This window comes from Lampetra fluviatilis, chromosome 15 (genome assembly GCF_964198595.1).
Source record: "Lampetra fluviatilis chromosome 15, kcLamFluv1.1, whole genome shotgun sequence".
NCBI lineage: Eukaryota > Metazoa > Chordata > Hyperoartia > Petromyzontiformes > Petromyzontidae > Lampetra > Lampetra fluviatilis.
Genome location: NC_136289.1, coordinates 5,122,551 through 5,146,819, shown reverse-complemented (window position 1 = coordinate 5,146,819; position 24,269 = coordinate 5,122,551). Strand labels below are relative to the sequence as shown.

The following is a 24,269-nucleotide window of genomic DNA, read 5'->3' as shown; positions in this document are numbered from 1 at the left end:
TCAAACTAAACACAAAAAACAGTTCGAGTGGAGGTCCTTTTGTCAGTAGTGGCATCAAGCAATTGCAGGGCAATGCCTTTATTTACTTAATATAATGATAATTGCATAGATTAAAAATTCTCAGTAATTACTGCAGGTTCACATCTATTTATTGTGTTTTATTCTTCTGTCTCACAATATTTAATTGTTCAGTGATAACTCCTAGAACAGCGAGTACATTGCATCGTGTCAGAGAACGCCTCCCAGAAGTCAAAATCACAGAACTTTCTTTGAAGTCCATTCATAGGCCTCTTGTCCACACCAGTAGTAGGTTTTTTACAGTTCCTGCAAACATGGTTTCTTGTAGAGGCTGATCGAAATTCGGTTTCGGCGCAGAAAGTTGGCAAATGGACACTTTTGGCATACTTTCGGTTTCGGCCGAAATTCAATTTTTTACTTTCGGCCTGGTTTCGGTTTCGGCCGAATCCAGAAATTAAGTTTCGGTCGGCCTCTAGTTTCTTGTATCACAATGATCTACATTTAAAAGTACTAGAGTAAAGATGATTTTGGTGCAAAACCAAATTTACTTGGATAATTTTGTGCGGTCTTCAGTCACTGGGCTGAGACCATTACACTTGAGAAACCATTTTCTCATGGGTGACTTTCCTGGATTCATAACCAAGAAATATAAAAGTGCCAGGATAGTGTCCTGCTATGGTATTAGCCTCATGAGCCACCCAGCCACCGCAATTTATGGTATTCATTGCATATTGTGTGCATTGAATGCAATATTTCTTTCCTTCGATCTACGTTTTTGAACAGAGTGAGAGTTAAAGTACATGCAAGAGCCTAAAGTCAGGGCAATTATCTTCATAAGACTTCCACTCTTTACTTGCTAGAGTGTTACTGCACATAATTTCTCCACCCTCAATTGGGAATTGACCTTTTAACCTGTTGTGTTGGTGCACAAACCAGTGCCACTTATCTGAGTGTTATATAGGTATTGTTCTAAACAATAGTATTATATTACAGGAATAAATACTGCAGAGCGTAGTATTTGTAGTTGTATAATATCAGAATGTAGGTTTCTTTGTCGCTGTTGCATTCCATTGTATAACCAACAGAGGGCGCCTTTACGCTGCAGTAAGTCCTCGTTTCACTCGGTGGATTTATTCCTGAAAAGTGTCGCATGAAGCTGTAACAATTTCCCCCATAAATGATGTAACGATAGCATTTCGCGAGATACGATGTATGCACACGTACTAAGATGGCGGGACGAATAACTTGTGGTACGCTGCCGTCCGTGTTACCGTAGCATTCCGCGTACTGTGTCATGCCGCTAAGCCGCGCAGCTCAGGAAAGTAGTTTGTCTTTGACTGCTCAGAAACTGCGATATAACGGTGAGTCCGCGTTATAACGACACGCGCTCCGTGTTATAACGGCACGCATTCTACCTTATGTAACGGTGCGCGTTCCGTAATGTGTGTAAAGTGTTCCCTAATGGAAGAACTGCGTTATGGCGTTGTGTGAAGATCACACGTTGAGCGAGGACTTAACGTGTGCAGTGTTGTGTCTCTGGCCAGGCAACTCTGAACAGCTATAATTCACTTACAGGGGGAAGTGATTCACCTTCCAGTGATTCAACGATTTATCGAATCGTCATGAATTGGGTTTGCGATTAGTCATGAATCGGGTTTGTGATTCGATGAAAAATATCAAATGTTGTTTTTTTAAAATAACATTTCGTTGAATTTAGCGACCACTAGTGACCATATGGATGACATGAAACCATTATATACAGATAAAAACATACATTCTAACACGTGATTCATGCATCATAAATTGAAAACTAACATCTATAGAACTGCTCTTTGTGCTTAGTTCGTTGTCCTTCCCGTGCACCTCCGATTAGCGCGGTTGGCTACGTATGGTGCGAAAGAAGTTCAACATACATACGTACAGATACATTTGCAATTCGTAGTGGTAATTTTAAAGAGTGCTATTCATGATTGCCACCTGTACACAATTATGTTACCATGTTCCCATTGCTATGACTACTTGGTTAATAGCAGGAATCACAATGTCGACTCCATGTGCACAGGCTGACATGAACCAATAGCTTCACCTAAAGCAACGAGTGTGTCTCTCCAGGCTCCTGTCCACACACGGAGGCTCAGCGACCTGGTGGTTCTTCTGCGAAGAAGAGACGAGGGTGGACTTGGAGAGGCTAAGACGGTTGCTGGGTCGCTATGACCACAGCAAGGTACAGTCTGTTCTCCTATAACGCGGTAATCGTGATATAAAATATAATATCGGGTAAAGCACAGTCCGCGATAACGTGTGAGATGCGTAACGCAGGCCGAACAAAGACTGAGGGGCGTGGGTAGCATCCAGAAACATCCAACAGCATCCCACCTTGTGTGACGCTACGCCGAGGCTGCCGTATCACCGCTCGTTCCTACTCACACGACGTAGTTCCGTTCATTCAATCACGTTACAAATCCAATTCACCATCCGCTTTATAAAAAAATGTGTTCCCTAATACATTCATTGTGTTATATCCAATTTACGTTATGAACGCAGTATGGTTTGGTTTTCAATAGGTGTCCGGACAAAGGTTTAACATGTAGGCTTTTGCGACCAATATTATCCACAATAAAGGTTTTTTGGGTTAGATGACGTAAATATGAGTATAAAATTGTCGTTAAACCCGCCACCACCCAACATAGCCAATTAGTAAGGTTTGTTGTGTCAACAAAACGTGCCCAATTAGTTACTACTTCAGCACACCGGTGTGTTGGAGAGTAAATCCACAACATTTACAATTCCAGTATGAAGTTTCTCTGGCGATTACAACCAGCTTCATCAAAAAGACAAAGGTCTTTAAGAGGGACCTGATGCCTCTTTTCCCGCTGTACAACCGAGCCATGTCAGGGCTGTGTTGAGTACCCTGAAGTGGCTCAGGATGGTCCTAGGTGTTTTTCCATTTCAAAAGCCGAGCCGTGCCACTGACGTCACACCCAGTGAACGAGCCCAGACGCTTGTAGACGACATTGTGACTCTCTGTCCTTAGCATGTCCTGATGTCTATGTGTGAATTTCTGAACCAGCACCACTGATATTCTTGGTTTAAATGCTTGGAGGTGGGGTTGGTGGATTAAGCAGAGATGGAACCATTGTGTAGATGCGACACCGACCATAAAGCAGGGAAATTCTGTCTGTGGGAGGATGTAGTGCAAGTAGGATTCTGAGCGAGCTGTATGGAGTTTACATGCCATCTCCTTGTTACTGGTGGGTTTTCTCGAGGCACTCCAGTATCCTCCCGCATGCAATAATTACCCATGTTGAAAACACAAGCCACCCAAAGCACAGCCTTCCTGAAAACTGATATTGACAGTGAGGCTCTCTTTGGTTAATAAAATGTAAAAACTATAACGTTTCATGCAACAACACGAGGCTGAATCGGTGTACAGTGGTACCTCGGTATTCATCGTTAATTCGTTCCAGAAGGTAGGACTTATACCGAAAATGATGTATACCAAACGAATTTTTACCATAAGAAATAAAGGGAAAGGAAATAATCCGTTCTAGAGTATAAGAAATGATATTTTATATGGCATATTTTACATTAATGGGGTTGTATAAAATAATTTAGACACTACTTATTACTAAAATGCATACATAAATAAAAATAAATGCATAAATAAATTAAAATAAATTGAAATAAAAATACAATTTAACATCACTTTACCTTGCTGAGAGGAGTTAAAATGACAAAAAACACGTGAAAATTCACAGAGTTATAGCAAGGGTTGTGCACTGAACGAGATCTACAGGCAGATTGAGGAGTGGCACTTTGTCTCAGTCGTGAACGGGGTATACGCGACTCATCCCGACCCATACAAGTTCTAGCAAGCGCATCGTATCCCAAGCAAGACGTCGTATCAGAAATTTATTTTGTCCATACTCGGCTCCTATTCACGACGACAAGTCGAGTGGTTTGCTAGAATGGACCCTTAAAGGGTGTACAACCCTTTGGCTTCACCTTATCATGACTCCTCAGTTGAATGTTTTTAGTTTGGCATTGCACATAGCAACATTGCCCCCTGCTCTGACAATATGGCAGGGTCCTCCTGAAAAAGAGCCCTTGAGACTCAGCGAGACTTTTCTGGGTAAACAGGCGTAATAAGGTGTAGCTCTTCATAGTAAAAGTTATTTTGGGTTAGATCCCTTAAGTATACATTTGTTTTTAACCCACCACTCATTACAGCCAATCAGTAAAGTTTGTCGCGTAAACAAAACGTGCCAATTAGTGACTGCTTCAGCACACCGGTGTATTGGAGAGTAAACTCACAACATTTACAATTTGAGTACGACGTATCACTGGTAATTACAACTAGCATCATCAGGGGAATTGTGCCGCAATTATGTTACGTTAAAGGTGTAGCTCTGACACGTGTACGGTGAATGTATTGCCACGTGCATCTCATAGGCAATCATAGGACACGTGACTGGGATAACACTGACAAGGCTGATAATTCAAATAGGCTGCAGGGAGAGATGCACGCGGTGTTTGTAGTGGTGCTTTGTGTTTCGTTTGCTTTCCCAGCCGTGGTTCCTGGGCCGTGCCTTGCATGACGAGAGCGCCACCATAATTCACAATTTCGCGTTTCACGAGGACCCCACGTCGTTCCACTACCCACTCTTCTCGTCCGGATGGGCTCTCAGCCAGCCTCTCCTCGCAAGGTGGTATACCCTTGGCCGTGGCATCTTGCGCGCAAGCAGGGCAGGTCCAGTGTAGATGAGAGCACGTGACCTGACCTGAATCCAGATGCAGCACGTGAGGGTTAAAGAGGAGTCTTTGGAGCCTGTTTCGGTGCATTCCAGAGTTTAATAACTATGGTTGCGAAGATCTTTTTTTGTTTATGACCAGTAACTGGAAGAGAATAATTGGTAAGAAAAAATGTTTACCGGTTTGCCGCACATTTATAAATGTCCGTACATTTTTTCATGCTCATAATGATTGGGAATGCACCGTTGCACCTCTACAGGGGGGGTAATGGTTATTTAGGCTTTTATATCGTTTTATTATTATTAGTATTATTTAAAATTTAGTATTTAGGCTACGACAGTGGCAGACTAACATTTTTTTCTGAATGATGTAACAATGTCTTTGATTTTTATTTAAAGCTTGTCTTTGATGTCCACTTTGTGGCAAATGCTATGGTAATGGCCTGCAAAGCTACCATTTGGTTACCCATGGGAATCCAACCAAGGGCCTAGTGGAGACCATGCCGCCCTCTGGGCTGTTCATGATCATTATTCCTTGAAACCACCCTCCCTGAAAGATTACCCCACCGCCTTCACAAATAGATGAAGGTCAATCCGCCCTCTTCCTTTGGGCAGAATCGCATTGTTTGGTTCAGCTATTGTAGTTTATTGAAGAACATTGCTTGATGGTTTCATTGAATCCAGCCGCTCCCCTCCCTCCTGTTGTGCGTGTAGCATCGTGCAGAGGTGGACGCGGGAGTCACGCAGAGCGGATTTCACCATTGACCTCAAACATGAAGCAAGTTACATCACCCACCGGGTTTCCAATTGTTGTTTTTCGCTCGCCGTTTATTCCATTTTAAAATATTTGGCAAATCAAGAGGAGAAATAAACATGCAAATGTTACCCATCAGCCAAACGTGTTCTACACACAACCACGATAGAGATGAGGAAATTGTATTTGTATTTTAGTTAAATAAATACATATATATGGTGCAAAGAAAGAGATGGAGAAATAATGTACATTCAACACGTAGGCTTTCGCGACCAATATTATTCATAATAAAGTTTTTTTGGGTTAGATCGCGTAAGTTTAAATTGCCCAGATGCTGGATGCAATGACCAGCGAAACGTCGTATTCAAATTGTAAATGTTGTGGATTTACTCTCCAACACACCGGTGGGCACGTTGTTTACGTGACAAACCTTGCTGGCTGTCGGGTAGTGGATGGGTACGACACATTAATAACTACGCGATCTAACCCAAAAACCTTTATTATTAATCTACATGTGACTAATTCCATCTGTCGCACAGCTCTCATCAGGACGGTACTGTGAAATTAATAATATATTCGGCACAAGACAACAACGCAAATGGCCTCTTATTGAGCAAACATTGTCTTTTGGAACAGGGGGAAATTACTCGGTATGTATGAACACGATTGGGGCAGATTTGATTTGGAGTGTTATGTCTCCGACTGCATAAGTGGTTATTTCAAAACCTCATGCAGCATATAGTCAGAATTAAATGAATTCAATTACAATTACAAAGCTACAATTTATTAGTTTCCCTTGATAGACATGGACATTTATTTGAATTTAGATTCAGCTTTAAAGTTCCATTTGTGGCCAGCTAATTTAATTCTTTTAGAAATCAAGGGAATATTTCATTTCAATTTTGACATGCATCTAATCTATGAGTTTGACACAGACACTTGAATAGGCAGGATATATTTTTTAAGCTCCTGGTAAAATTATCGCATAGTGGTGTCAGAATAACGTCATCCTGGAAGCTCACAATGCTGTTTATCTTTTTTTGATCGTGGAAAACTACCCTGCACGATTTAAACTGTATCCAGATTGCCTTGTACATCTGGAATAAAGGACAAGGGACCAAGCTGACCCCCACCCCAGAATTTTGCATCCGTGACGCTGAGGCCCAGTCAGGAGGCACGTGTGCCACCACTGTCTACACGGACCCTCCGCAATGCGTGAGTGTTGTTTAAAGTTAACATTGGAGCCGAAGTGAGTATGAATGTGTGTATGCGTGCTGAACTTTATTGCGCACGGTACGTAGCCAACCGTCCCGATCGGACGTGCGAGGGAAGGAGTACAAACTATACACATAAAGCAGTTTTAAAGAAATTCGTTTTCAATCTAGTTTTTAAAGTGCATAGCTCCAGTGGCTTCTCAATAAGAGTACAGTAAAACCTCGTTCTTTCAGTATTTGCTAATTCTAATTTGGGGATAATTTGGCATGGCTGCGCTTTCGGCATATATTCAGTATTAGCAATTTGCCATGAGCCGAATTGCCGTACCGAATGGTCCAATTTCGGCATGCACGTGGAGCGACGCTGCGCGCCACGAACAAAACAATGACTCAGTCCGGTGGCAGCGTGCGTGGTGAGCGTTAGTGCAGACCTGTTGCTTTGGGCCTTACCTTGCTTATGCACTCTGTGCAAGCCAACCCTCTCAGGAATGTCGTCTCCGCCTACATAAAGAAGTAATGGAAAGCGACAGAAGTATAAATCCGTTAGTCTGCGAGACAAATCCAATTTTTTTGCCTGCAGTGCTGGTTACTGATGGTAAGTGTTACTTTTTTTGGAAAAAACTTTTTGGAAATGTTACTTCATTGGGGCAGGAGCCACTGGGGAGTACCATTGTACATAATTCTGAATAATGGATAATTCGGCAAGGCCAGAGCCCCATATGTGTCCAATTAACAAGAGTTTACTGTAACTGGCATTCTGAGCATCAGTGATGGGAATGAAAGAGCACCCGTAGTCGCAGCTGTCCCTGTGGGCACAAGGTGACTCAGCAACTGGCCTACACACAATAACGCCGGCGCACAATTGCCTAGTCATTTAAAACGATGTCGGGGGATCCCGAGCATCCACTGTAAAACAGACGGCGTGCATTTTTTTTACGGTTAATTCACCCGCAGCATTAACCAGGGCGGCCGCCGGGTTCGAACCGCGAACCTCTGCAATGGGCAGCGAATGCTCTACTGTTGAGCCATTTCACCGCCGGTGATAGATGCTTAGTTGCATGATATTTAGATGACATTCCATGAAGGCAAAACTCGCGACATCTTTCAAACTGTAGTTCGGTGCATATAGAGTTATTTTACCTTAAAAGCTAAACGTTGACGAATATTTAGTTACAGTAAAATGGATTTGAAGCTTTCGTGACTGCAGGAATCCATACTCATTGGTTCTTTCGGTAAAGTCACGTAAGTAGAAATTAAATAGAAATAAAATAAATCCCGACGTTTTCTTGCTGTGGTTGTTCCACCTGATGAAGATAGCTTGTGTTGCGATCAAAACGTCATGATTTATTTTATTTTATTTCTACATACGTGGCTTTACCGAAAGAACCAAAGAGTTAAGTAAAATTGTTGACAATAGTTGCGTTACTTTATTTCTGTGGACAAAAGAGACTTTATTTTAATCTGGTGGCTGGATTAAGCTGTTGTGTACAATATGTGTCCCAGTATTGTTGCTATTTCTCACGATTGTATTCCACCTGAAAACAATTACGCCTTAGTATGCCAGTTGGATTAGTATCAAACGCTGACTGGGCAAAAGTGCCGTCCATTTTTATTTACTGTGCATAAAAAACATTTAATTACTGATACTGAACTAAATTGCGCATTCGAAACAATGCTACTTGCGTGGCGGCAACACATTGTGAACTGTTTTCTTTATTTCCAAAAGCAAAATTTACCTGCTCTATGTCACGATACCGTGTATACCTTTGTGTAACATGCCGTGCTCAGAATGACCACGAGAGGGCGATAGAGGACTTGTTTTCACTCACTCAATTCTGTCCAAAAAGAGATCAGTAAATTGATCCTGTTTTCATGGCCTTTAATAAGCGTCTATCATATTCTTTGGGTCTTTCGGTAAAGTCACGTAGATAGGTTAAAATAAAATAACAAAAATATCAAAACTACGACGTTTCGATCATAACACAAGCGATCGTCATCAGGAGGAAAAAGAGAGGGAGAACGCTGCTGGGGCAGACTGTTTTAAAGGATTAAAATGGGTGTAGCCCAAGGGTCATAAACAAAGTGGGCGGGGCTAGTTATGTTAATGTGAGAGATTAGCATGTTAATGGCGGATCGCAGAGCAGCAACGTCGAGCTCGGCGAGCGAGGTGGCTGTGTTTGTGTGGGAAGTTTAACCTGTTCATGTAAAATCAGAGAGCCGAAAAGAACAGCTAAGATCGGAAGGTGGTAGTTATGACTTAAACTGGTTGATAACGTCCTTCCAATGATTGCTCAGTTTGTACCCATCTTCTCGATTGAAGTTGTGTCTGTCTCTGTATATGTGGATGGCTTCATGAACGAATCTTGGTTGATAGCCAGTGGGTTTGCAAAGTACATTCGTCTTAGAGAAATCAATTTTGTGTGAGCCCACCGCATTAAAACAATGATCACCCACGGCCGAGGTATTGGCCCTACCATGTTTCAGATCTGCCTTGTGTTCACGAACACGGTCCGAGACATGTCGCTTAGTTTCCCCAATGTAACTACTGCCGCAGACACAGCTTAGTTTGTAGACGCCGGGATATTGCATGTCAGGGATTACATCCTTCACAGATGGGATCAGATCACGAATTTTACGTACTGTGTTAAATCGAACCTGAATCTTGCGTTTGCTCATGATTTTGGAGATATTTTTGGTGACCCCTGCTATGTATGGCAAGGTGATGGTTTTGATTGGGTCCTCAGATGGTTCTTTCCCAACGGTTGGGGTGATAGCTTTACAGATTGTATAGTCTGAATATCCATTCATCTTGAGAGCTTGGTCTACATGTTTCAGTTCACTCGTTGGGGGATGATGGTCGGAAATAAATTGAGCTTTATGGTGTAGAGTTTTGATGAGGGAATTCTTCTGGGAAGGGTGGTGGTGGGAGTCAGGTTTTAGATATGCATCTGTATGGGTGGCTTTCCTGTAGACAGTGTCCCATTGAGCCATCTGGTCTCCTTTCGATTAAAACATCCAAGAATGGTAGCTTGCCATCCTTTTCCACCTCCATGGTGAATTTGATGGTTGGGTGTATGGAATTCATGTGGTTGAGGCGTTGACCCTGAGTGTACGGTTGCTGAGCATCGCGTCAATTATGTGTACGGTAGAATGGCAATCTGATAATTTTGGCCAACTTCAGCAGCAGGCCATGACACCAAACTGTGTCACAGGCAGCAGCAGGGAGGTCATTCATTGCTGTGCCACTTTGCTGTTGACGATGGAAATCGGCTTTAATGAGGGTGGTGAAGGCAAAGATCTGTCCACAGCAGCTACGGCCCATTCGAAATCTGTTTATGATGCCGTTGAAATGTCCTTGCAGCTATCTTTTACTATTTCATCAATGCTTCTTTCCAACTGAATGTTTGGTATCAATGTACGACACGAAGCACACATATATCACGTTGTTTTCTTCTGTAGGGGGAGCCAGTGGAAGACAACAAGATTTTCTTTGCTATCAAGACTTGTCACAAATTTTACATTGACAGAGGTAAGCTGTGCACAACTGTGTTGTTAGCATAACCATGGCACGTATATATATTTTTTCTCTCATGATAGTCTTCTTCTTTGTTTTTCCAAGGGTCAAAATTAATTTAAGTTTAATTTATTTTTGTTAATTACTAAAATATGTATTAACATCCAGTGGTGTAAAATATTGTTCATCGTTCGTGAGTAACTGAAGATGCCGCAGTGGCGAGATGTTAATTGCCTCACCTGGTATGAAGGAGGTTGTGGGTTCGACCTCGACCCTGATATCTGTTGTATATTTGGAGTTTGCATGTTTTGCCATCAATTACGACCTGTCCCCGTTTATGTGCACAACGCAGAGGAGCTGGACATTGGTTTTTTTCTTGAATTTTTCTGACCACTCTTTCTCATATGATGTTGCATGTGGACATTATAATGCCAGCGGTTAGTGACATTTCTCCAATTTGTAATCAGCTCACTTTCACCACCTATTTCAACGCCGCTTGACGGTACGTATAATGTCCTCGGCTCAGCGATGTACGTCATGAATACCGGGGGATTCGGAGTTGGCGAGATGTTAACTTCTCTCGCTGGTATGCAGGATGGTCGTGGGTTCGACCCCGACCCTGATATCTGTTGTATATTTGGAGTTTGCATGTGCTCTCTTTCTCTCCTTGTGGTCGCATGTATTTATTCTGGGTCCTCTGGGTTTTCCCTCCACATTTTGAAACATATGTTTCGAGTTTTTTCCTCTAGTAACATTTCCATATGATAAGCCACTTTGTTGAGCCATCATTTATTTCCAGGTCGTTTCTTAAAAAGAGTCCTATGCCTCAGTGGGTCTTACCTGGTAAAAAAAACATAATTTATAGTTTAGTTTAACTTCAATAAACACTAACAACCTGCCTATGCCTATCCCAGTCAGAATGATTGTGTCCCAGTTGTGAACGGCTGTGGGGCAGCAGTCCCTTCCATTGGCAGCCCTGAGCGTGTGGAGGAAATTTCTTATTCATGTGGTGAGTGCCAGTCTCTCCATGGGATTACTATTATACTGGTAGGAACCTCCTGGTTACACCAGCCCACAGGGGATTATTGTGTCCGTCCGTCGTGCATCCAAAAATGGGAGGGGTGGGGCTGGGTGGGGAGGGGAGGGTGGGGAGGGGCTGGGTGGGGAGGAGAAGGTGGGGAGGGGCTGGGTGGGGAAGGTGGGGCTGGGTGTGGGGTGGGGCTGGGTGGGGAGGGGCTGGTCACTCCGTGGTGCCCTTATAAAACTCAACGTTTAACCTACTCACGCCGGCTTGTGCCCGCCCTCACAGTCGGCCATATTTGCGGAATACACCACGCCGCAGTTGACCCTGGCCATTGACCTAGCAACCCAACGTTCCAAACAGCTCCCTCCGCAGGAATGTGTTTGATTTCCCACAAAAGTGTTGGTAATGGTGTCAAGATGTCCCCATTTTGTCACAGACTCGATGGTTTTGGGCGAGCGGTCACATGCACGTGCCCTTGTACAACACTTACCCAGATGCCAACATGTACAATATGCTTATTATATCACTGCAGCGCTGGGTAACGAGAGGTATTTTTGGTATTTTACTTTTTAAAATATCTGTATGTGATCGAGAAAATAAATCTGCGGAAGTGGGCAGCGGGCTGGGACGCCCATCTTTAGCAGCAGGGCAGTCAACGAGTGATCCTGGCGTACGACCGTAGATTTTGAAATGCAAACTCAAAACGGCTAACCAACCCACGGGCGTAGAGCGGCCGTGCTGTCGCCTTGCTTTTGCAGCGTCGTTTGCTCCCCGGATCTGCACCAAGTTTTTGGCCAACTCCCGTCGCCTCGCTGCGCCAAAGAGGGGTAGGATTGATGGCTTTCTTGAAACGAGCTCATTGTTGCTGCACGGTCAAAGGCACCTCCGATTATCACAGTTGGCTACGTACGTTGCAAAAGAAGTTCTATATACATACAAGGCACCGTCATTGTGTTGTGGGGTTTCCCGCTCTGGACCCAGTCATGGACCGGGTTTAGCGGACACTGCTATTTTGAGTGTGGAAATCTGCGGGAGCGCACCTGGGGACACTCATTGACGACTCTGCTGGTATGGGCATGTGCCCTGGCCTGCTCTAGCTTCCGTGGATGTTTTATCTCTGAAATAAATAAATATTTTTTATTTGTCTCATTATCCATCACTCCCACTATATAATAAGCATATTCTACTTAATTTGGTGTGTATATTAGTATAATACACTCTCCAAATAATTCTGATATACAGCATGGTCGTTTACAAAGAACAATGTTACACAATTAATAGATTTGCAGAGAATACATTTGGATTAGCATGGTTGGCTACGTATGGTGCGAAAGAAATGCAACATACATACCGATCATGTACAAAGCTTCCTGTGTAGAAATGTTGTAAAATGTGCTTGTTCCATAAACTTGGAAACTGAATGCACTATTTGTCACTGAAAAATAAAATGGGTTCTTCATGTAATTTCATGAACTGCATTCAGCCATTGAAAATATAATATGTAATCTAACACATTACTCAGAGACCTGATTGTGAAATTATCTTTTCACCTTGTGTCGTACAGTGTCATTATCAAGAGTAAAACATTGTGCGGTCAAGCTTAAACATAATCTGTTGGTTGATGTAATTTGGATGTTTAATCCTAGATACGTTCTTCATTTTGAACCACAAGTATTCAGTGTTGCTGGGTTATTTTTCCCTTATGTAACACCAAATCAATCTGGCCATGCTCGATTTTCGGGGGCCTTTGTAAACTCCCATTTCTTGGTGGTTGTTGGCTGAAAATTGAACATTGCTCCCTAAGGGGGCAAGCTTAAGAGATGGAGCCTCTGGCTTCAGTACCCAGCAATATTGCTCTCCGTTTTTTTCCCCCCACCCTTGGATGCCTTTTTAATACTGTGGTAACTGTTCAAGGCTGTATACACATATATTTAAAGCTTATTGGCTGAAAATGTACTTGTACTTTCCAGCAATGACAGGATACTTTTGTCTTTGCCGTTCATTCAATGTGTTGAGACAGCAATCCATGTGATTTGTTTTCAGAATAAAACTGCAACGTGTGCATTTTAGTTCGTCTTGCAGGGGAGGTATTAATACTGTAGTGGTGTTTGTGGGTCTACGGTGTATATGGTATTTGTATTTTCAAAAGCTTCCGTGGTTGGAGTGCTTGACTGTCAATCGGAATGTTGCGAGTTCAAACCTTGGTCACGGTTTTATTTAGCCTGTTATCAACAACATAAGCACCACTTTGTGACATTTCAATGGTGGTCAGCGAAAAACATGGCATTGGAGGACGATCCGCGATCGGTTCCTGAATTGGGCTACCATGGGCCTCGTCCCCAAGCATTCTGCACCGCATCCATGCGAGGTGACCCTGACCGCTGAAACCATGCTTGACACAATGTCACTTGACTCGCTGAGCCACCAGCTGCATTTAATTGCAAACTACGCCGTATTAATTTATGTAAAAATGAGACTGATTTTAAATTTAGGCTAGCCTAACCGACGGCTACATTTAAAACGACTTAAAAAACAACATTTGATTTACATTTCCCCCACAATAATATTCCAGTATTTATATCATTGGCATGATACAGGAGTTAATTCGATTTACGTTTGGAGCAATTGTTCTTGATTGGCTGGCCGGATTTGACCCATGATCCTCAGCGTTGCGAGCTCGGTGTTCTGAACATGGTTTGAGTAACTCTCCAAGCCACATGGGCCACCTGCTAAAACTATTGTTTTTAACGTTGCATCTTACCTGCCACTACTTGGCTGCAGAGTGGAAAAAAACGATTGGCGAGCTGGCCAGAGAGGAGCTTGAGAGACCACATCTTAATATTGTATCCAGCTTGGGAGCTGAGGGCTGTGTACGGGGAGGGCAATTCTGGACTGCTTCTGGGCTGGCCCTAGGCCGGGTCTCTTTCCAAGTACTCATCGAATCGAGGAATTAGACTGCGTTTGTGGTTCACTGTATCAGCCATCGCATCGTTAAAAAAATGTGTGCTGTGCTGATCCGCTGCTGTCGCTGGTGGATTGAGTGGTAAATGTAGTGTGCAGAATTGCGACCTTTTCCATTAATGCAGTTTTTTTCTTTATTTAGCCGGCGCTAATTGAACGTGTACATTTTTTTTTACTGGATGTGTGACATCTGTAACCCTATGAATGAAAATGTTCTCTCTCCCCATTGTGAATACACCTAATAATTAAATACTATGGTAATAGTAAAGAACCAATTATCATATTTTTACTGGCAAATGAGGTTCCCATAGTGACTATGGTAATAGTTTTTCCCCATTTTTTTGGCAACAAAACAGGTGTTAAGATTTGTATTTAAAGCTTTCGTGACTGCAGGGATTCATATTCTTGGTTATTTCGGTAAAGTCACGTAAAAGGGAAATAATAAAATAATATTAATATTAAACAATAAAAATTCTCACGACGTTTCGACTGCAACACAAGCAATCATCACGTTAAGAAAAAAACGCCACTTTTTTCAAATTTTCTTGCTGTGGATTTCACACCTGATGATGATTGCTTGTGTTGCAGTCGAAACGTCGTGAGAATTTTTATTGTTTAAAATTTGTATTATTTTATTATTTCCCTTCTACGTGACATTACCGAAAGAGCCAAGAATATAGGTGTTAAGATGTTAAAACACCAAACTGAAACCTTTTACAAGGAATCATGTCTGCATTTACCACAATACTTATGGTCAGAATGCAAACAAAAAACACACTTTGATAATATATGCATTGTCCTTGAAACTGATTGGTCCACACCAGAGACAGCTTTCTTTTGAGCCTCGTCTCAAACGGTGTTAGACCAGAGGACGCCAAAAGGCAATGCATATATTTATCAGAGTATGTTTTTTGTTTGCATTCTAACCACAAACATTGTGGTTAATGCAGACATGATTCCTTGTAAAAGGTTTCAGTTTGGTGTTTTAACATCTTAACACCTGTTTTGTTGCCAGAAAAAAGGGGAAACACCTATTATCATATTTTGTTACTGGCAAAGGAGGTCCCATGAATTAAATACTAATCTCTATTCTTTCACCAGTTACTAAAATATTCGATAAAAAAATACTTCAATCACAAATAAACTGCTACATAAAGTGTCACATTCTCCTGCACAGTAAACACCTTTCTGCGGAGGGAGCTGATAGGAACGTTGGGTTGCTCGGTCAATGGCCAGGGTCAACGGTGGCGTGGTGTATTCCACAAATATGGCCGACTGTGAGGGCGGGCACAAGCCGGCGTGAGTAGGTTCAACGTTGGGTTTTATAAGGGCACCACGGGGTGACCAGCCCCTCCCCACCCAGCCCCTCCCCACCCAGCCCCACCCCTCCCACCCCCCACCCAGCCCCACCCCTCCCACCCAGCCTCTTCCCACCCAGCCCCACCCCTCCTACCCCCCCACCCAGCCCCACCCTTCCCACCCAGCCCCACCCCTCCCACCCAGCCCATCCCCACCCAGCCCCACCCTCCCACCCCCACCCAGCTCCACCCTGCCCACCCAGCCCCTCCCCACCCTCCCCTTTCCACCCAGCCCCACCCCTCCCATTTTTGGATGCACGACGGACGGACAGAATAATCCCCTAGATTTGAAGCTTTCGTGACTGCAAGGAATCATATTCTTAGGTTTTTTCGGTAAAGTCACGTAGGTAAAACATCAAAATTAATGAAAATAAAATAAAATAAAACAAAAAATCACGACGTTTCGGAGGCAACACAAGTCTCCGTCATCAGGTGGGACCGTCACAGCCGAATTAGCTGCATCAAGTGAGGCAATGATTCAAGATGTAATCCCTTATAAGCAAGTTGAAGGGGGGAGGAGAGGGGGGGGCTCATCAGAATGTTAGTACAACGCATCGGGAGGGGGAGGGGCCAAAAAAATTGAACGACGGCTTGGACGCGGTTGCTGCTGCACACGCCAACACAATGGACAGAGAGGGGGAGGGGAGGTCTGATACACATGATAGACAAAAGAACGAAAATGCCCATGTTTATACCAATGCTGGCTGAACAATGAAGAGGGTACTGTTAAAAAACAACTGGGGATGTTAACACTCGGTAAAGTAAAGTAAAATAGTGCCTGTCAGATAAGATGGTCCAAAAAAGTGTAATTAAGTCTTTTTTGCGTGGTTGATAACATCTTTCCAATGATTACTAAGTTTGTACCCATCATCACGGTTGAAATTATGTCTGTGTTTGTATATTTGTATGGCTTCGTGTACAAACCTTTGATGGTAGCCGGGAGGTTTGCAGAGAACCTTGGTCTCGGAAAAGACAATTTCATGAGAGCCCACCGAGTTGTAGCAATGATAGGCAACGGCAGAAGAATCAGTTCTGCCGTGTTTCAGATCTGACTTGTGCTCGCGGACACGATCAGAAACATGACGTTTCGTTTCTCCAATGTAGCAATCACCACAAATGCAACTCAATTTGTAGACTCCAGGATACTGTAAGTCAGGAACGACATCCTTCACAGATGGAATCAGATCACGGATTTTATGCACTGTACTGAATCGGACTTGGATCTTATGTTTGTTTAGAATTTTGGAGATCTTTTTGGTCACGCCTGCTATGTATGGTAACGTGATGGTTTTGGTCGGAGTTTCATGTGGCTGTTTCTGTGTGGTGGGAGAGACAGCTTGGCGGATAGTACGGTCAGAGTATCCGTTCATCCTGAGGGCCCGATGTACATGTCTTAATTCACCGGTCAGGTAGTGTTTGTCAGACATGCCATGGGCTCTGTGGTATAGCGTTTTGATGAGAGAATTCTTTTGAGATGGATGGTGGTGGGAATCCGGTTTCAAGTAGGAATCTGTGTGAGTGGCTTTCCTGTAGACAGAATGTCCCAAGGATCTGTCAGGCCTCCTCTCAAACAGAATATCCAAGAATGGTAGTTTACCGTCTTTCTCCACTTCCATGGTGAATCTGATGGATGGGTGTCAAGAATTGATGTGGTCCAAGAAGTGGTTCAATGCTGGGAGGCCATGTGGCCAGATGACGAAAGTGTCATCCACATACCTCTTCCACAGGGAAGGACGCAGGGTGGATGTCTGGATGGCGTCTGATTCAAACTTTTCCATGAACATGTTGGCTATAACTGGTGACAAAGGGGAGCCCATAGGGGTACCCTCATTCTGTTTGTAGAAGGTGCCATTCCAGGTAAAATAGGTGTTGGTGAGGCAATGCCTAACCAGCGCAGGTGCATCAGAATTCAATCCATGTTGGACTAAGTCCTCAATTATTGTTAGGGTGTCCGGTACTGGGACTTTGGTAAACAAAGATACTATATCAAAGCTGACGAGGATGTCATCAGGAGATAGTACCATGTCCTTAACCATAGAGACTAATTGGGTTGAGTTGAGTACTGCCGAAGAGGTCTTGCCTGTGAAAGGGAGCAGAGTATCTGATAGAAAACGGGCTAGTTTGTACGTAGGAGAGTTTATCGTCGACACAATGGGTCGTAGCGGGGTGCCTTCCTTATGGATTTTGGGAAGACCATAGAGTCTGGGAGGTCTTGCCGCCGATGGTTTTAGAGAGGGACGTTTGCTTGGTTCGATTAGGGAAGTCGAACTCGTGATGATACTGTTGGTTTTCGTCGTTAGGCTTTTAGTGGGATCGTTTTTAATTTTGGAGTAACTCCCATCATTAAGAAGGTCCAGGATTTTGTTGTTGTATGAATCTTTATCCATGATGACCGTGGCATTGCCCTTGTCTGCCGAGAGGATGACTATCATCTCTCTTTTTTAGGTCCGCGAGTTCAGAGCGTTCGTTTTTGCTGATGTTACTAGTGGGTTTCTTAGCATTCTTAAGAATAGTAGCTATTTCAGCTCTTGCTACATCCGCATGGATGTGTCCTATGCCTCTGAGGGCTACATCAATCTGAGAAATCATATCCTCTACTGGTATATATTTAGGGGTGACGGCGAAATTTAGTCCTTTGGCCAGTACCGTTTTTAGAGTGTCAGAAATCGGGATGTTACTCTGATTAATCACGGTCTTGTTAACATCCAGCTTTGCGATGTGTGGCTCTGGTTTCTTCTTAGATAGGAGGTTGAATTTAGAAATCAGGTTAGCTTTGCATTTGGCTGACATTTTTGAGTCAGCAGAAGCAGAAGTCATGTTATCAACGTGGTTCCAATCAGAAGGTGACATTTTTTGTGTTAACATTAAATGTGTTTGTAAGAGAGTCTTGTCTAAATTATCGAGTTCAGATCGGAGTAACCTTATTCTCTCCGAGATTAGTGATAGGCTAGCTTTAAATAAGATCTGTTTGGAGTTCGGTGAGGACACAGCAGCGGATGTGAGTGTGAAAGCGATGGGTATTACCTTGTTATCTCGGCATCTCTTGAGGAAGGCCAGCGTCTCGAGAGGCCAGTGTCTCATTGCTACAACTCGGTGGGCTCTCATGAAATTGTCTTTTCCGAGACCAAGGTTCTCTGCAAACCTCCCGGCTACCATCAAAGGTTTGTACACGAAGCCATACAAATATACAAACACAGACATAATTTCAACCGTGATGATGGGTACAAACTTAGTAATCATTGGAAAGATGTTATCAACCACGCAAAAAAGACTTAATTACACTTTTTTGGACCATCTTATCTGACAGGCACTATTTTACTTTACTTTACCGAGTGTTAACATCCCCAGTTGTTTTTTAACAGTACCCTCTTCATTGTTCAGCCAGCATTGGTATAAACATGGGCATTTTCGTTCTTTTGTCTATCATGTGTATCAGACCTCCCCTCCCCCTCTCTGTCCATTGTGTTGGCGTGTGCAGCAGCAACCGCGTCCAAGCCGTCGTTCCATTTTTTTGGCCCCTCCCCCTCCCGATGCGTTGTACTAACATTCTGATGAGCCCCCCCCCTCTCCTCCCCCCTTCAACTTGCTTATAAGGGATTACATCTTGAATCATTGCCTCACTTGATGCAGCTAATTCGGCTGTGACGGTCCCACCTGATGACGGAGACTTGTGTTGCCTCCGAAACGTCGTGATTTTTTGTTTTATTTTATTTTCATTAATTTTGATGTTTTACCTACGTGACTTTACCGAAAAAACCTAAGAATAGAATAATCCCCTGTGGGCTGGTGGAACCAGGAGGTTCCTACCAGTAAATACTCTGTTTGTGAGAGGATTACTGCACCACCACAGCAACGATGGATGTATTAACATTTTTCTTCATTAACCTGGATAAAGGCCACTACTGATGAGCAATAGTCCTCAGGTGAAGAACAGGTCAGACCTGTTCTTCACCTGAGGACGGCCAGACCTGTTCTTCACCTGAGGACGGCTGCTTGCGTTGTGGCCGAAACGTCGTGAGAATTGTAATTTATTATGTTAAATTTTTTATTATTTTATTATTTCCCTTCTACGTGATTTTACCGAAAGAACCAAGAAGAAGTTAAAGTTCATTCAATTTTCATTTATTAGGTATAGCCTTGTGAGCCATTCGGCTCTTGAGTCGGGTGCAACCGCAACTAACAAAAAGCAAAAACATGAACACAAGGTTCCATGCTGGGTTCAATTCTGTTCTTATATTTAAACAATCTTGGACTAAACTTAAATCACTCGAAATTAAATATCTTTGCTGATGACACTGTCATGCTCGTATAGGGTAAATCTCCAAATGAAGTGAAACGTAGTCTCCAACACGATTTCTACTTTAAAACAAAAATCCAGTTTCATTCTTTTCACCTATTATGGATATTTGAAACAAAATCATTAAACAAACGGAGTGCTTCAAATACTTTGGTTTACTGATTGATTCAAAACTTACATTCCAAGCCCATATTGATCACATCTCAAAGAAAATCGAATACAAATATGGTATTTATACAGAAACAAACTTTGTTTCCCTATTTGATTGCGCCTGCAAATTATTGAAGCTATTATTGTATCACTTTTTGACTACTGTGACGCTGCTTAGAGATCAGCTACTAATGAATCACGAAACAGACTAAACCTTTTCATCCATAAAATTCTAATTAGCTAATGTGCACTATGATTAGCTAATTCACGAATCCTATTGTCAAAACCAAGACGTCTATTTAATTACTCTTTGCTGCTTTTAACTATCCCAAGAACAAGAATTGGAATAGGTGACAGAGCCTTTGCCGTTGCAGCACCAACGTTTTGGAACAACAACAACAACAACAACCTTGTTTCCTCCCTTAACATTGTAAATCTTCTTTCAAAAAATATTTGGAAAAGCAGAAGGTTAGTGCTGGATCCAACCAAATTTGCAAATGTGATTTGTAACTGTGATCCCCTTAGCCATGTGTAGTGACTGACTCAGAGACGCAGAGTAACGACAGCTCCCAGTCAGGACAGCTGGCAGACTGCCTGACTGACGACGCCGTGCAGATGAAGACGTAGATGGTGGCGAAGACTCCAGCAGCACGACGGCATCCCACTCCAACGACAGCCCCGAGCTCTTGCTCGGGGTCCCCTTTTATCCTCCCAGCGTGGCCTCGCTCCGCCCCAGAATCTACTAGCGGGGTTCCCGGGCTTCCCTCACTTGCCCCCTCTGTAACCTTTCCCCTACATCCCTCTCTCTGACTTATCACGTGACATGCTGTCAGTCAGGGCTGCTGGAACTGCAGATCCCCTTCTCTACCAGCAACCAGCGCTATGCTACGTAGTGACCCATTCTATGTCACTACACATGTATCGATAGTTTAATTTTAATGTGTACTTTTATTGAGGGACTGTGTGTTGTCTTGGTGTGGTATGGGACTGTTTTTGTTTTGCTGTTGTTGCCCAAGATTTCATTTGGTGTTGAAACATCGGCAGGAATTTATTTATACTTTCTAGTTTATTTATGTGTAATTATATTTTGTGACTTGCTTTGCTTTCTTATACTTTGAACTCCTGTTTTTTTATTGTTTGTTGTAACTTTCTGACCTGCCCTTACTGGACATCTGTGAAAGAGCTTTATAGTTTTTCGAATTCCTCCAGTAGAATACATATTCTGATTTTGATACATGTATTGTTATTGTAAGTAATCCATGCACAAGTTGTTTCTTATGTCATAAGAACTAAAAATAAATTATATTTAAAAATTACTTATAAGAAACAATGTATTTAAAATATCTATTTTATTTAACAATACTATCAAAGCTTTACATTATTAAACTGTCTCTAAATCCTCCATTTTAAACGTAAAAATGCACTTAAAAACAGTGCAGAATAACTGCGCCATGTATCAAGTAGGGCAGGAATTAAGACAATTATGAATATCAACATCAAGCAATGGATATCTAAACTAGTATTAGTTACAGCCCAGAGGCCATTCCGGAGAACGACTGCTGTTGGAAGTTCTCCCACAGACTCATTCTCATTGTATGTCACGTGAGGAAGGAACAGAGGATATGTCAACTTTAAACTAAGATTTGAAATCGCAACCTTCCAAATGTAAGTTGAGCAGTCTAATCACTCTGCACCGTCCAACTGTCAGCAGAGATCAGTGTCGCGCCCCTATGCTGGTTTAAACTTTTAGACACTTTGGCGTTGACTTGACTGCGCCCTGCAACGAGGGATACCCTGCTTCTCGTCAAGCACAGGTGTTCCATCGCAGGATAGGGTAAGCCACTTGGAATGTGGCAAGAAAGCATTGTAGATTTTGTGGAACATACAAGGCGTTATGGGGTCTTGCATGCAACTGAGGTCCCTTATGCGCACAGGCATCAAATACAAGAGTATTGATTTGTTTGCACGGCAATTCGCGTGCCTGCCGTTTCGTCCCAGGAATATAATGTGGCAAGAAGGATGTTAGATGTCACCAGGAAGAAGGGGTTGTGATGGGTGGGCAGGGGGGGGTTGTGATGGGTGGGTGGGGGGTGAGGGTGTGGGGGGGCATGTGTGCGAGTGTGCGAGAGATGGAGGGAGGGAGGCTAAAGAAACGGACATCGGAGTGGCACCCAGAGGTCGGCAATGGAGGGTGAAACTTTTCATGCCACATGGCGGGGATGCTTCTAGGAACAGCCCCCCCTGAGCGGATCGACGCGTGGCGTGCGGTCAGTTGCGTTGCGTGTCCGTGTGTTGCAGTGCCAGTGTTGAAGAGGACCTGGGGGACTCGGGCATCTCGTCTCACGTTTTACAGCGACACGCTCGACGCAGACATCCCGACCGTCGACTTAGGGGTGCCCAACACGGAGAGGGGTGAGCCTGTGCACACAAACAACGCTTATTGTTAAAAGACTCGCTGCAATGCCTGGGTGGCTCCATTAAGATAATGCTCGGCCAGTTCGAGCCCCCTGAGCCAGCATCATCGAGTATCCTGGGATCCCAACCACAGTTTAAACATTTCCTCATGTGCGCGCATTTGAGAGCCTACAGCCCAGCCACTAAAGACTGTCTGAAATGCAAGTATGGTTTTTGGATATGTTTCGGAGGCGTGCATTGATTCACTGTCGAAGTTTTTGGATGAACTGTAAGGATTTTGGGGTCAGAATTCGATTCTAGGATCAATTCTTCGTCTCATTGGTCATGTCAGCCTCAACTGTATTATCGGTCTTGTATGTTTTTTTCTTGTATTTCTTTTTGCCACATTTGTACTGTCTATCTCATTGGTTCCATCATATTAATGCACTTATCCTACAGGTGACACCATGTCATTTTCATGAATTATAAATAAGTGATTCTTAAACTGAAGTTCGCGTTACTCGCAACAATGTCATCTGTCTTGCCCCATCTAACGCATTCCTGCGGAGGGAGCTGGTAGGAACGTTGGGTTGCTCGGTCAATGGCCAGGGTCAACGGCGACGTGGTGTATTCCGCAAATATGGCCGACTGTGAGGGCGGGCACAAGCCGGCGTGAGTAGGTTAAACGTTGAGTTTTATAAGGGCACCACGGGGTGACCAGCCCCTCCCCACCCAGCCCCACCCCTCCCTCCCACCCAGCCCCACCCCTCCCACCCTCCCCACCCAGCCCCTCCCCAGCCTCCCCTCCCCTCCCCACCCTCCCCACCCAGCCCCTCCCCACCCAGCCCCACCCTCCCCACCCAGCCCCACCCTCCCCACCCAGCCCCACCCTCCCCACCCTCCCCTCCCCACCCAGCCCCACCCTCCCCACCCAGCCCCTCCCTGCACGACGGACACAATAATCCCCTGTGGGCTGGTGTAACCAGGAGGATCCTACCAGTAAATCAGTGGGAGAAATCCTGGGAGAACAAGTTGCATTTGTGTCGGCAACACCGAGTGACATTGTTCTTACGGCCAATGCAATGTTTTCTTGTTGCAGAGTAACATGTGCTTTGATTGTCTGGATGGCGGAATGAGGTCCTCATGATGAATCTGATTCAAAATGGCAGAATAATGTCATGCTTAGGAGACTGCTTAGGAGGTGTTTTGATCATTAAAGTGGACTAAGCTCAGTGTCTTTACCAAGGGCAAATAATATATAAACGTTTGTCACATTCTTATATTTTCCTCATGTTACTTTTCTAAAAAGCCTGAATATTTCGTTAAATTCTTTGGCCAAGCAGAAACGCATATTTTCCTAGATCCTCTGCTGGGATGTAGCCAACTGAAACTTAGAAAAAAACATTTCACGTGATGGATGAGATCAGCTCACGTGCAGGGGCGAGTTGGATTTTTACATCACGAGGTCATGAAGGATGGCCACGACTTTGAAAGGCCTTCACCCAGCAGCAGATGCAGCATGGATGATAATGTTTAAAATTTGTATGCAGCCATTGGTGACACATCTTTCATTGCAAGGCAGTGTGGCGTTAATGACCATGGTGGTAAAATACATGCAGCTTGTGAACAGGCTGGTAGATGTGTGTGATAGATCCATGAATGTTACCTTTAGAAGAATCATATTCTTGGTTCTTTCGGTAAAGTCACGTAAAAGGGAAACAATAAAATAATAAAAATATGAAACCTGATGATGATTGCTTGTGTTGCAGTCGAAACGTCGTGATAATTTTATTGTTTTATATTTTTATTATTTTATTGTTTCCCTTCTACGTGA

General features: G+C 43.5%; 1 protein-coding gene across 1 annotated transcript in view; it reads left to right on the top strand.

Annotated features, from left to right (window-relative positions):
- The window catches only part of B3GLCT (beta 3-glucosyltransferase), a 60,208-nt gene that overhangs the window by 11,334 nt on the left and 24,605 nt on the right, over window positions 1-24,269 (top strand). Inside the window, exons 6-11 of the mRNA XM_078862985.1 lie at window positions 2,131-2,242; window positions 4,588-4,724; window positions 5,484-5,547; window positions 6,607-6,738; window positions 10,197-10,266; window positions 22,340-22,453. Coding sequence (XP_078719111.1) covers window positions 2,131-2,242; window positions 4,588-4,724; window positions 5,484-5,547; window positions 6,607-6,738; window positions 10,197-10,266; window positions 22,340-22,453 — 629 coding nt within the window. The remainder of the gene's footprint in view (window positions 1-2,130; window positions 2,243-4,587; window positions 4,725-5,483; window positions 5,548-6,606; window positions 6,739-10,196; window positions 10,267-22,339; window positions 22,454-24,269) is intronic.